General features: G+C 35.9%; 1 protein-coding gene across 1 annotated transcript; it reads right to left on the reverse strand.

Moving 5' to 3' along the window:
• Nucleotides 1–307: 307 nt before the first annotated feature.
• Nucleotides 308–11,918, reverse strand: LOC125667451 (uncharacterized). The gene is made up of 3 exons (XM_056144105.1): nucleotides 11,818–11,918; nucleotides 11,388–11,488; nucleotides 308–3,646 (listed from the first exon to the last, which is right to left on the reverse strand). Exon 3 carries the CDS (start codon nucleotides 3,644–3,646, stop codon nucleotides 1,946–1,948), a length of 1,701 nt encoding a protein of 566 aa, XP_056000080.1. The 5' UTR covers nucleotides 11,388–11,488; nucleotides 11,818–11,918; the 3' UTR covers nucleotides 308–1,945.
• Between the last annotated feature and the right edge of the window lie 1,116 nt (nucleotides 11,919–13,034).

The following is a 13,034-nucleotide window of genomic DNA, read 5'->3' on the forward strand; positions in this document are numbered from 1 at the left end:
CAGTTAAACGAGTTTATTCTCTCAATATAGATTAGGTCTATTTTTCAAGCTCGGTCCATTCCGGCAAGATTTATCAATATATCGTTTTAATTCATTTAAAAAAAAATTATACATGTATATTCTCAAATCCCTGGTTCCACAGATGTGCTGAAATTTTACCAAATGAAAATATATAAAGTATTATTGGAGATATTGCGATTTTTGTTCATGTCACTACCCCCATTCCGGCTTAAGGTAAGGTGTAAATACACAATATTTCTAAGAATGCTGATGTTAATTGGTAAGAAATAATAGTAAGACATGTAAGTTAATTGAAATCAAACATGACCAATCAGTCATCTGGGAATTGTGCTCCTTTATTAGCTGACATAATATTATATTCCTATGAGGCAGAATTTATTCAAAAGCTTCTACATGAGAAGAAAAATCTCTTGTTGTGTGGCCTTCAACTCAACATTTAGATATATTGACTACGTTTTATCTATTAACAATAGTAATTTTCATTCATAAGTCAATTCGGTATATCCAAGTGAACTTCAGGTACCGAGTCTTCCGCATCTTTTTCATACTTTGATATTTTATTGAACATAAATGTTAACATAAATTAACAACTCAACTTTATGACAAACAGGATGACTTCAGCTTCTCCATCATCAACTTCCCATATTTATGTAGCTATATTCCATTATCACCTGCATGTGGTGTTTACATCTCTCAACTGATTCGATATTCAAGAGCTAGTTCTGAGTTTGATCATTTTTTAACTCAAGGCAGGTTGCTGACAAAGAAGTCGATGTTATAAGGGTTTCGAAAGTCTAGTTTAAAGGGAAAGGCAACCCTAACCACATTGTTGCCTTTATGAGTAAAGTATTACTTACTGATATCGTAAATGACAGTCTTTAACAACAAAAATCCTTGTTTAACAATTAAATCAATATTAATCTATCTTATATTTCAAATTACCCGCCGCTATTAGAGAGGCCATTGAAGTTTAATTTATTACGTCACACCGTTGGTTCCGATTTATTTCATCAGCAGCACTGTAAACATGACAAGTCACGAACAGTTAAGTTTGGAGCCGTATAGATTTGAGCCCGCACTTTCGCAAGAAGAATTTAAGAAAAGAAGACGTTCAGTTGAGTCGATGGCCAGGCAGATGGTATTCGTTTCTTCTGATTACATGTAAATGTCTCAAACCTCAACTTGTCATTACGCAAATGATCATGATCCACAGTTTACATAGTATCTTCTTTTTTCAAATAACTTTGTTGGGTCAGAAATTTCGGAGAAAAAATTGTTTTCACATCTCCCCTTTGCATTAGTGTAATTAACTGTATGACAGGAAGGTATCCACCTATTTAAAATGTATTCGTAAAATCTACCACATGCACATCTTTGATGATCTCATCAAAACCAGAATAGACAGTGTTGTGGTCTTGAATACAAAAGAGTTCCGCATCATGGCAGCCACTATAGATGGCGAGAATTTCTATTTTTAACGTTTTGAAATTAGTACTGGAGCTTATCTACCGGTAGATCCTATATCAACAGAATAGCATGATAAAAAATTTTATCATACAAGTAATCATATAATTTATCATGTAAACATTTGTTGAGTTGCCTTTCCCTTTAAAGTCAGCATTTTGTAAATTCTTAACACAATGATTTTAACCAAGGATTACTCCGTTTACCTGATTATGATAAAGGGCTCACACTCACAGCAGGTGTGAACGGTCTACAAGGAATGCTTATTGCTTCTAGGCGCCTGATCCTTCCTCTGGAATGTCCAGGGGTTCATATTTACCCAACTCTCTATTTTGCATTCCTTATAGGAGTTATGACATTGATCACTGTTCGTTATCTTCACCTTTCATGGACTTCATGAATAATTATGATACGAAAAGTATCCTTCAACCCTTGATACTTAGTGTGAATGTCTGGGTTTTTATTTTATGTACTGGATCACTTTGACTTTTCCTGATTTGTACAACCCTACCCACAACCTCCCCTCATTGTCCACACTCAATCCAATAGGCCCATCATCTAATTTACAATTGTCCACACATTTAATGAATTGTCCATTCTGATCTAGAATATGGAGACAAGCATTGTTAAGATCTGTCACAATGATATGACCCATGGAGTCGGTCACTATATGTCCAGGACTGAATGTTTCCTGTACCACGGGTGGTTTGTCGTTGTATCGGAATCGGACTTTTCCTCTCCTGTCCACCACTACCACGGTGTCGGCATTAAGATCAGAAGCCACGATGTCACCATTCTTGTTCTCTGTCACATATACTGAAAAGTTTCCTCTTTGATATATTGGATTGCTGTGTTCATCTTTATCTATTTCTTGTATCACTCTCTGTCCCTGGTAACGGACAATTTTGTAATGACTATCATCAGTAGTAAACATACTGACCAAGATGTCCCCTGATCTGGTACAGCACAGTCCCTCTGGTTTCCAGCCCCGTGGTGTGGTGATCAATGTCTCTGTCTTCCCTTGTCTGACAATGTTCACAGTTCTATTCACACCATCACTGTAAATCAGTTCTCCCTGTCTGTTCACTGTAATGTCATTAGGGTACGGATTACATGTACTGGTGACAGTGTCTTGTACAGTTCCATGTATGTCAACACAGTATATCATATTGTCTATTCTATTAATCCAAACTTTATCTGATCCAACACAGGCTACACTAATTAGCTCTTTGACATTTGTTGGAATGTTTGCAATCATTTTGGCTTCTTTTAATAATTCCTTAACAGATAAATAGAGGACTTCATCAGTCAGACTGGGTAGTGATAGTGTTGTCTGTGTCAGTGTGGCCCTGTATTCTCCTAATTCTAGGCTGAGTTCTCTCCCTTGGACTGTGTTTGTTTTGAGAGAGGGTGACATTACATCAGGTACTTGTGGAATGGCTCTGAATTCAGTCAGTTTGGATTTGTAATGGTTGACATCAGATACGTTGTTGGACTTCAGGATTTCTCTGTTTTCTTGAACAATTTGGGTCATACTGGAATTTTGACTTCTGAGTTGGGACTGGCATGACTTCAGAATTGTAATTTCTTGATCTCTGAGTGATTGGATCAGTGATTCAAGCTTGTCAAAGATGTCGTCCACTTCTAGGTGCCATTTCTTTCTTTTATCTTTAGCTTCTTTTTCTAATCCAGAGTAGTGGGCCTTGGATTTGGAAATTTTCTTTTCAACATCTGCATCACAGGACTTGTTCTTGGGAATAATACTGCTTTCAATTTCTTCTGTTTCTTTTTCAATATCTTCTTTCCTTCTGGCAATAATATCTGTAATAGCCTTAACATCATGACCTTGATGTGGACCCAAGAGGCATGTGATGCAGACCGGGACATCACACTGTTGACAGTGGCCCTCACATCTCTGGTGGGAATGAGATGTACACTGAGGGAACACCAGCTGGACTGTGCGTTTTGTGAAGGGAACAAGGTCATGCTTCATGAACTTGAGGCTTTTGACATGTTTGTTGATGCAGTCTTCACACAGACTGACTTGGCAGCTGTTACAGAATTGCTGGACGGGCTTGACACAGTTTAGGTCACAGGTGATGAGTTCCTGTGCCCTGGTTGTGGCAGTAGCCATTCCTTGATTCCTTGATGTTGGTTGCATCTAAAATATAAATAAAGTATATTCAGACCAATGCAAGCAAAGTGTAGGCTTGGTGCAGCGGCGGGGGAACATTAAATAGCGATACTGTTGAACAAGAGGCCCATGGACCACATCACTCACCTGAGTCACCTTGCCCCAAATCTAAAGATTTTCCATATATATATTCGCATGGAAAACTTTGGTCATATTGTGGCCCAACCTACCCCCGGGGCCATGCTTTTTACAAACTTGAATCTGCACTTTGTCAGGAAGCTTTCATGTAAATGTAAAACTTCTTTGGCCCAATGGTTCTCGAGAAGATTTTTAAAGATTTTCTCTATGTATTAATTAGTATGTAAAACTTTGATCCCTATTGTGGCCCGATCCTACCACTGAGGACCATGATTTTAACAAACTTGAATCTGCACTATGTCAGGAAGTTTTCATGTAAATGTAAACTTTTCTGGCCAAGTCATTCTTCAGGAGAAGATTTTTAATGATTTTCCCTATATATTTGTATGTAAAACTTTGAACCTCTATTGTGGCCATGATTTAAACTTGGAACTACACTATGTCAGGAAGCTTTCATGCAAATGTAAACTTCTTTGGCCTAATGGTTCTAAAGAAGATTTTTAAAGATTTTCCCTTTATATTCGCATATAACACTTTGATCCCCTATTGTGGCCCCATTCTACCCCAGGGGTCATGATTTTAACAAACTTAAATCTCAACTATGTCAGGTCAAGCTTTCATGTATATTTCAGCTTTTCTGACTCAGTGGTTCATGAGAAAGAAGAATTTTAAATGATCTCATCCTATTTTTTTTAACATTTTTGTGATTATCTTCCTTTTGAAAGGGGCATGGCTTTTCATTTCAACAATCTTGAATCCCCTTCACTTAAGGATGCTTTGTGTAAAGTTTGGTTGAAATTGGCCCAGTGGTTCTGGAGAAGAAGTCAACAAGAGGCCCTCAGGCCTTATCGGTTACCCGAGTACTAGTTAAAGTATCACTACTCTCAAGGGCTATGAAATCTAGAAAAAAAATTCCTGTTCTGAATATCTAAGCTAAATTCTAATGTTCAGCAACATTATAAAACAAGTTGGTACTTAAAACTTCAATGCCCTCAAAAGTGCATACACTGATGAAAGGCTTTACATATCAATATAATATGAGTATTAACATTAAAAGATATGACTTAGTTGGACCCATCCTAGAGTCAAAACCCTTGGTTGTGAAATTCATCATTTTTTGTACATCCTATTCTGCTATTCCTAAGTATGCATTTAAGATTTTATACAGTATTAACAAACTTAAATAAGTTCTTCAAATCGTTATTATGATTTAACATCACCCTGAAACCAAACCCTTACCCCTAGGATCATGGAATTTACAATTTTGTATACAGGACTACTTACTCCTTCTAAATACCCATTTAGTTTCAATTTAGTATCAATAGCACTAAAGAAGATGTTATATCTAAATGTTTTACACATAAACTAAGTTTGGCCCCACCCTAGGGATCATGCAATTTACAATTTTGGTAGAGGCCTTCCTGCTCTACATCGCTATGCATTTAGTTTTTCTTACACGTGTAGTCCAAGAGAAGAAGAATTTATAAAGTTGGTCAATTTTTGGCAGATTTTGCCCCACCCTTAAGGCCTCAGAGGTGCAGGATTCCTGAAATTTACAAATGATGTTCCCCTTTTTCCAAAGATGCTTCATATCAAATTTAAAAAGAATTGAAATGGTAGATATCAAGAAGAAGTTAAAAATTGCTATTGTTCGCACATTTAATAATAGACCATTTTGGTCCCAACCTAACACCAAAACACTTACCCCTGGGATCATCAAATTTACAATTTTGATAAAGGACTACCTGGTCATTCTAAATTTCCGTTTAGGCCAACTCAACTAAATTGATAGATTATCATCCCTGCCCGCCCCTTAAAAATCGGACCGCCCAAAGTTTGCGAAACTTGCGATTTCCAGAAAATTTTCATGCCCGACTCCGGTATAGCAAAGTGAAAAGCTACGTGAACGGTGAAGAAAATAGATATATCATATATGTATGGTTTTCTTAATTTCTCGCGTTCTAATGAGCGTAAATCTTGAAAAAGTTTGGTATCTTTCTGCGTTTGAAATTAAAGCTTAACCTGGAATTCGTCTGTGAAATAAACATAGATTGATATCCATCTAGCATTTATGATTAAATGACGCACTTCTGTTGACAAAATATTTTCTTAGAAAATAAAAATTAAAAAATTAAATCCTCCCACCCGCCCCATACTTTTTGGTGACTGTGGGTGATAATCTACTAATTAAGTTGAATTAGTCTTACTAGTTTTAGTTTAGTATCAATAGCAATAAAGAAGAGGTTATTTAAGCGTTTTACACATAAACACTATATACTAAGTTGGCCCTGCCCTGGGGTCAGGACCCCTACCCCAGGGATCATGAAATTTAAAATCTTGGTAGAGGCCTTCCTGTTCTACATCACTACCATATAATTTTTCTTACACATGTGCGGTTGTTGAGAAGAAGATTATGAAAATTGGTCAATTTTGGACAGTTTTTGCCCTGCCCCTAGGTATCCAGGAGTCCTGACATTTACAATTTATATCCCCCTTGTCCCAAAGGTACTTCATACCAAATTTGAAAAGAATTGGAATAGTAGTTATCAAGAAGAAGTTAAAAATGTTCAATTGTTAATGCACGATGGACATCAACCAATTGCAATAGGTCACCTGAATTTACTCAGGTGATCTACATGTATAAATCTAAAAAGTTTACAGACAGGCAGACAGACGACCAGAAAAGCTCAACAGTCACTTGAGCTTTCAGCTCTAGTGAGCTAAAAAGTTTACAGACAGACAACAGGCCATCAGAAAAGCTCACTTGAGCTTTCTGCTCAGGTGAGCTAAAAACCGAACAAACTCTCCGACAACCACTGAGTATGAGAAAATTGATGTTTGACATGCAGTCTTTTGAATGCATTTTATCTATTCAAGAATATAAGACGAATAGTGAATGATCATGATTTATTCATGAAAAACAGAACGGATATCCAGATTAATTACGGGCGATTCAGAGCTGGAAAAGTACTGAACAGCATATACACTCAGTCGCACAGTGGGTACTTGGAAATAAACAAAATGTAAACTTGTGTAAAATAAAAAGGGGGTACGTACAACATTAATTTTAAAATGAAAGCTCAGAGTTGACACACTTTAAGTTAATTGTACTTGGTTGTGTTAACTCGAGACTAATTTCTAAGGGGAAGAAAATTCCTGATGGGTGGTAGGGGTAGGGCAGAATTTGGAAATTCACTGTACTGTTGTGATATGACAATCAAAATGTCAAATTCCCCTAAAAGTGTCTTATAATTGTCTTATCATTTTGTACTTCATTTCTCAATTATTTTCTTGGAGAGGACCCCATACCCCCCTCCTTCAACTTATTATTTTAGAATGTAAATCTCCCTCCCCCGACTCCCCTGGCATCCTAATTTTCATTTGTCCCCAACATAGTATTGGAGTCTACTATTACACAACAGAATGCATGAATCCTTTTCATAATCGACATTTTCTACCCCCCCCCCCTTTTTTTTATGCTTGATAAATTTGGTGATAATTTAAAGCAGCTGTTTAAGGAGCTTTTGAGCAAAACTTCACAGGATGCTACAACTAAGTATTTAATGGTTCAATGCTGATCCCATTGGTGCAACCATATTTATACACATCTATTACTAAACCCTATCCAGTTGAAAAATTTTGTGCCAATTCAAATTTTGAAAGGGTTTGGCAGCTAGGGGCTATATTTTGCAGTGCTCCAAGTCATATCTGTTATTAGCTGCAGAACTGTAGCTCTCTGAAAAAATATTTTGACAAAACAGAGAGCTACAGAGCCACCCCTTATAAAAACCTTCAATTTACAGCGCACAAAAAGCTGCGCACGGTTGAGGCCTTATATCGTTGTATTCTTGAGTTACTGTCTCATAAATTTAATATCAAAAAATTCTTAACATATTTTCCTACTATACCTGTGTCTAAACATACCTTCAAATATTCATTAAAGCCCCACACGACCTGAAAACTCCCAGCTTCAAATGATTTCGTTTGTTGACGTAGCCATGTTAGGTAGCCGGGTCAGTTCGTACCCTGTTGTTGTTGGTATATATTCATAAAATTCGTTATATGTTATGTATTCGCTCTTCATTTATTATCAATACAAATAATTTATAGAAATTTAAAAAAATAAAGTTTTTCTAAAGGTAAAATAAGCTATTGATTCATGAAAATACTACTAAAGTCCTTAACACTCGTGTGGCAAGGATGGAGACCAGACCAGACTAATGAAAGCCGCATTGCCGTGAGTTTAGCTATTTGAATAATTATTATTTAAAGGCACTGGGATGATATATTATGTAGAATATTTAGCTAAAATATTTGTGGGGATATTAGTTCACATCTAGACGTTATTGTGCAAGTATGGAAATTAACCAGGATTCGAATTGACCGGCTACCTAACATGGCTACGTCAACAAACGAAATCATTTGAAGCTGGGAGTTTTCAGGTCGTGTGGGGCTTTAATGAATATTTGAAGGTATGTTTAGACACAAGTATAGTAGGAAAATATGTTAAGAATTTTTTTTGATATTAAATTTATGAGACAGTAACTCAAGAATACAACGATATAAGGCCTCTACCGTGCGCAGCTTTTTGTGCGCCGTAAATCGAAGGTTTTTATAAGGGGTGGCTCTGTAGCTCTCTGTTTTGTCAAAATATTTTTTCAGAGAGCTACAGTTCTGCAGCTAATCTGTTATCAGGTCGCAAAATGGCGACCTAGAAATATTTCTGGTCGCCATTTTCAAATTTCTAGTCGCCATGTTCAAAATTTCTACTCGCCATGGTAAAAGATTTTGTAAATAAGACCTACAAGTTGTTTTTTTTAATTTGAATATCTTTTAAGAAAAAAATCAACACCCATGTATGTGTTTTGTTTGTTTTATTTTGAAACTGAAATGTGCTGTGAAACATGCTGATGCTAACAAGTCAAGTATTTACTCTGGCAAAAGTTGTATTGCATTGGGCCATCCTGTATATTTTTCAGTACGCTTCTGGGGAAGAAAACCCAGTGTTCCACACAAGGATTTGCTTTAAAGTCCTCAATAAGTGGGCCTTCACTGCTTATTTGGATAAGAGCTTCTACTTTTGTTGGATCTTTTGCTGAACAATCAGTACCAGCATCAATAAGAACACTACATCCTGAGTTTGTAATTGTCTGTGAAAATTAGCAGGAACAGTTGCCCCGTTCGACTTACTGCTAATAATACAGTCACGGACAAAGACGTGTCTCTTACTGTTACTGTGAATAGGACTACTTCACACTTCCACATTTGAAAGATGTACACCAGGTTGGGGTGAAATCGGACAATAGGTGTCCAGAAATGGTGGACGTTGCTGGCTGATTGGCTTCACAAATTCTGCAACACATTTTGCAATCTCTGGATATCAACTACGAAAATAGGACTGGGGTTTTTCCTTTACTTTTGCATTTTTCTTTAGACACAGCTACGTCATCTTTAAATGCAGAACTTTCTCCGTGTGATTCTTGAATTTCTTTGTTACATGCACTAGGTCGAGGCTTCTACTTTTTACTACTGATAAATCCAAAGTGCTTTAACCGGTAACGGGACGTTTCGCACCAAAAGACGTTTCGTACTCAGACGATTCGCACTAGGACGGTTCGCCCCTATTTACGGTGCGAAACGTCCCTGCATATTTGTGGTGCGAAACGTCCCTGCATTTTCCAATTACTTTGGTTATTATCTATATAACTACATATCTAAGAAGTTTTGTCTGATTACATTTGATGTTAACATATATAGACAGACATGATGCTAGTCCATGTACGCCGAATTTCCTCAATCAAATTAGATCTTGATTTTAATTAGTACTTGAGTGTGATTGAAGTTTCCTTTTGATATAAAGCATTCATATTTAATGATATGAAAGTCTGGTTGGACAGGGCAGCTTAAAGATTTTATATATGATTTATAGTCACATGTTCAAGTAATACAGAAACGGGATGGGATCCATTGTCAAAGCGTAGAGAAAATCATCGACTTATTCAACTCCACAAGATATACCATAACACGACTCTCAGTTACCTAAACAATATAATTCAGTCTCTGAGAAATCAAGGTCACAACTACAACACAAGAGCAACTAACTCACTGCAAGAAATCAACTCTAGAACCAAGCTATACTTTAATTCATTTTTTCCATCTACAATAAGGAAATGGAATGCACTTCCTCGAAATGTCCAATTAAATCCCTCTTTATCTAGCTTTAAGAAATATCTTAATATAAGTGTCATTGATATTCCAAATTATTTTTACTTAGGACCCAGAATCGGACAAACTCTTCATGCAAAACTGAGATTAGAATGCAGTGCTCTTAATCTTCATATGTTTCAAAGAAAATTTTGCAATTCACCCCTTTGCATTTGTGGAGAAGTAGCAAGTATTCATCATTTTCTTTTACGCTGTAATATGTACTGAAGAGTTAGGACCAATACAATTCTGACATTGCCATATCCACTTATGTAGAATTATTGTTATACGGTAATGAAAATTTATCTGAAAGTGAGAATAACAGCATTTTTTATTTAGCCCAGAAATTTCTTGTTGAAAGTAAAAGCTTCTGAGCCTATATCTCTGAAAGCTGTTCTACATGTAATACTGTCATATTGTATATAAAATATACTCATGTGCACCAAGGTTGTAATAAGTGGAAAACCTGTGTTTATTACTTATTGTTTATAAGGCATAACTCTACAATTTGTTATTTCAACTTTGTCTATAGTTTATATTCTTTTGATCTGTATCGACACTTATCATACATATAAACGTGTGTTATTTTTCTCCCAATACTCATTTCCAGCTTTTCTCTCTTATTCCTATTTCTTTTTGCATGTATTGTAATAATTAGTATACGACTTATTTTACTTAGAATTTTCATTCACCTCTTACTTGTAAGATATTTAGAGCGAGATCAATATAAGCCTTTTGGCTTGTTTCTCAATCTTATCTTACTTGTAAGATATTTAGAGCGAGATTAATGTAAGCCTTTTGGCTTGTTTCTCAATCTATTTCATGTATAAGACATTGTTTGTAAAAAATTATCGAATTATTTACGAATAAATATTGTTTAAACTAAGTAATACAGAACATTCAATTTTTCATATTTCTTAATCGAAATTATTCATATATATCCGGTAGCGGATTTAGGAGGGTATATCTAAGGAAATCATGGTGTCTTATTTAGAAAAGCAATCTTTCTTTTTCTTTTTTTTCACTCATAGAGAAATAGATTTACAACTTGGAACAAATTCAAATGTTAATCTGGTACGGCGAAATATATTTTTCAAACAGAACACCATGTAATTCCTTTAATACAACAACAAGGTGCTTTACCAACGGAGCTACCCGACACGTACCAGACCAGTATAACTAAGCACCCTGAATCTCTATAGTCAAGTGTTTTTATTTCTGAACAATGATGAAACAAGGCATTCATGTCTATTGTAATTCAGGTCACACCCCCATCTTAAACACCGTGGAGCGCCACCCTTGGCTAGCGAAGATGGTCACGCCCCATAGTGATAGGGTATAAGTATATTTATGGGTAGAAAAGGATAAAGGAAGATGAACAGGGGCACTGACTTCAGCCTTGTCTACCATTATAAATAACACTTACGTGTTAATATTCCATTTCTGTAGGTTTTTGTGTGCATCTCATCCATCCATTTGTTCAACTTTCGGTTTGGTGTTTGTTCTGAGACGGTGTAAAAGCGGTACCTAGAATGACCGAAACGCCTATGATTTACCGAAATGCCCTATAAAACTACCAAAATTTCCCTTTAAATAAATTTTCTAAAGTTCTATTTTGAAAGATTATAGATTGACTGCCTTTGAAGAAAAAATAACATAAAAAGAGTCTTGTTATTAGAATTTGTGTCAATCTAAGAAAAGTATAGTTTCTGTGGAAACGAGGGGGTTATTTATATTCGGTCTTTCCTATCCCCCTCGTTTCTGTCCAAGCCTTCATAAAGTATGTGGGAAATCAGCCGCGCTTCGGTTTGAATTTATTTCAGCTTACATTTGATGTGAATCGTTCGAAAACTTACATAAATCAATTCATGAATGATTTTGCCGCAAGGGAATACAATTGAAACCATTCAATTCCACACTAAAGCAACGTTAATCGTCGTCATTTCAAACACTACATCCTTTCGCTATCAAATTCGCCTCCATGATAAACAATGTCTTCAGTGCATGCGTCACTTCATTTTGTAAAACACCTAGAGGCTCAAAAGGGGTGAAATGACTTACTACTAATAAATCGCACAAAAATCTAACTTTTTCAGTTTATTTCTCATCATACGTATTGCATTTCATTTCTGTGAATGGATTTATATTCTTCTGAATATGAAAATGATGAATTACTGGAAACAAAATAAGTAAAAATGTAATTGGGAATAAAAAATATTAAAAGACCATTTAAAGTGCGCAGTGTGTACTGCATTCCTGAAATGGGATTAAAAATCATATTAAAGGAACCGCATCTCGTGTGTCTATTTTTCCCCTTTTATATTCATTCATTTTCATATTTTATTATTATTATATTTATTCATTATACCTTCCTTTTTTAGAGGGGGGGGGGGGTCTCTTAATCTTATAGGGAATTTCATACCATGAATTGAAAAACAACGAATCTATGACAGAACAACAAACCTGTGACATTAGAACTTTATCTGTTTTTACAGACTGTTAAACTGCAGTAAAGGTGATTAATTTCAATCTACTTAACATGTATTGGCGGATCTCAACGGGGGAGGGACTATGGGGTTGCATTCCCCCTTTTGATTTTGGAGAGAGAGAGAGAGATTATTTATGCGGGAAAACGACTTTCAATCGCCTACGTCTCTCCAACAAGAGTTCAGCGCTTGGAAACAGAAGTGGTCAGTCGTAGATTGAGTTGATGCCAAGTGGAATGCTTGTCGGAATTCAATAAAGATATTTTCCAACCTGCAGAAATTATAATTCTTCATCTGCTGCACCTTACCCGTTACCAACTGCAAAGCAGAAAGGTCATTTTAATTTCAACACGTACTTGTAAAGATGTACTTACGTTCCATAATGGATACGGAGAGACTTTCTGAAGTGGCATTAATGAATTATTACCCCCAATATCAAACTGGACATTAATAATCTAACAAAGAGATTCATTCACATGCATCCGAAAAGAATCAATTGAACTCTTTTAGGGGAAATGTCAAATGATCAATGCCAGATCAAAATTCAATTTTAAATATTCATGGGGGAGGGTTTCAAAACTCCTGCA

Source organism: Ostrea edulis, chromosome 7 (genome assembly GCF_947568905.1).
Source record: "Ostrea edulis chromosome 7, xbOstEdul1.1, whole genome shotgun sequence".
In the NCBI taxonomy this organism is placed as follows: domain Eukaryota; kingdom Metazoa; phylum Mollusca; class Bivalvia; order Ostreida; family Ostreidae; genus Ostrea; species Ostrea edulis.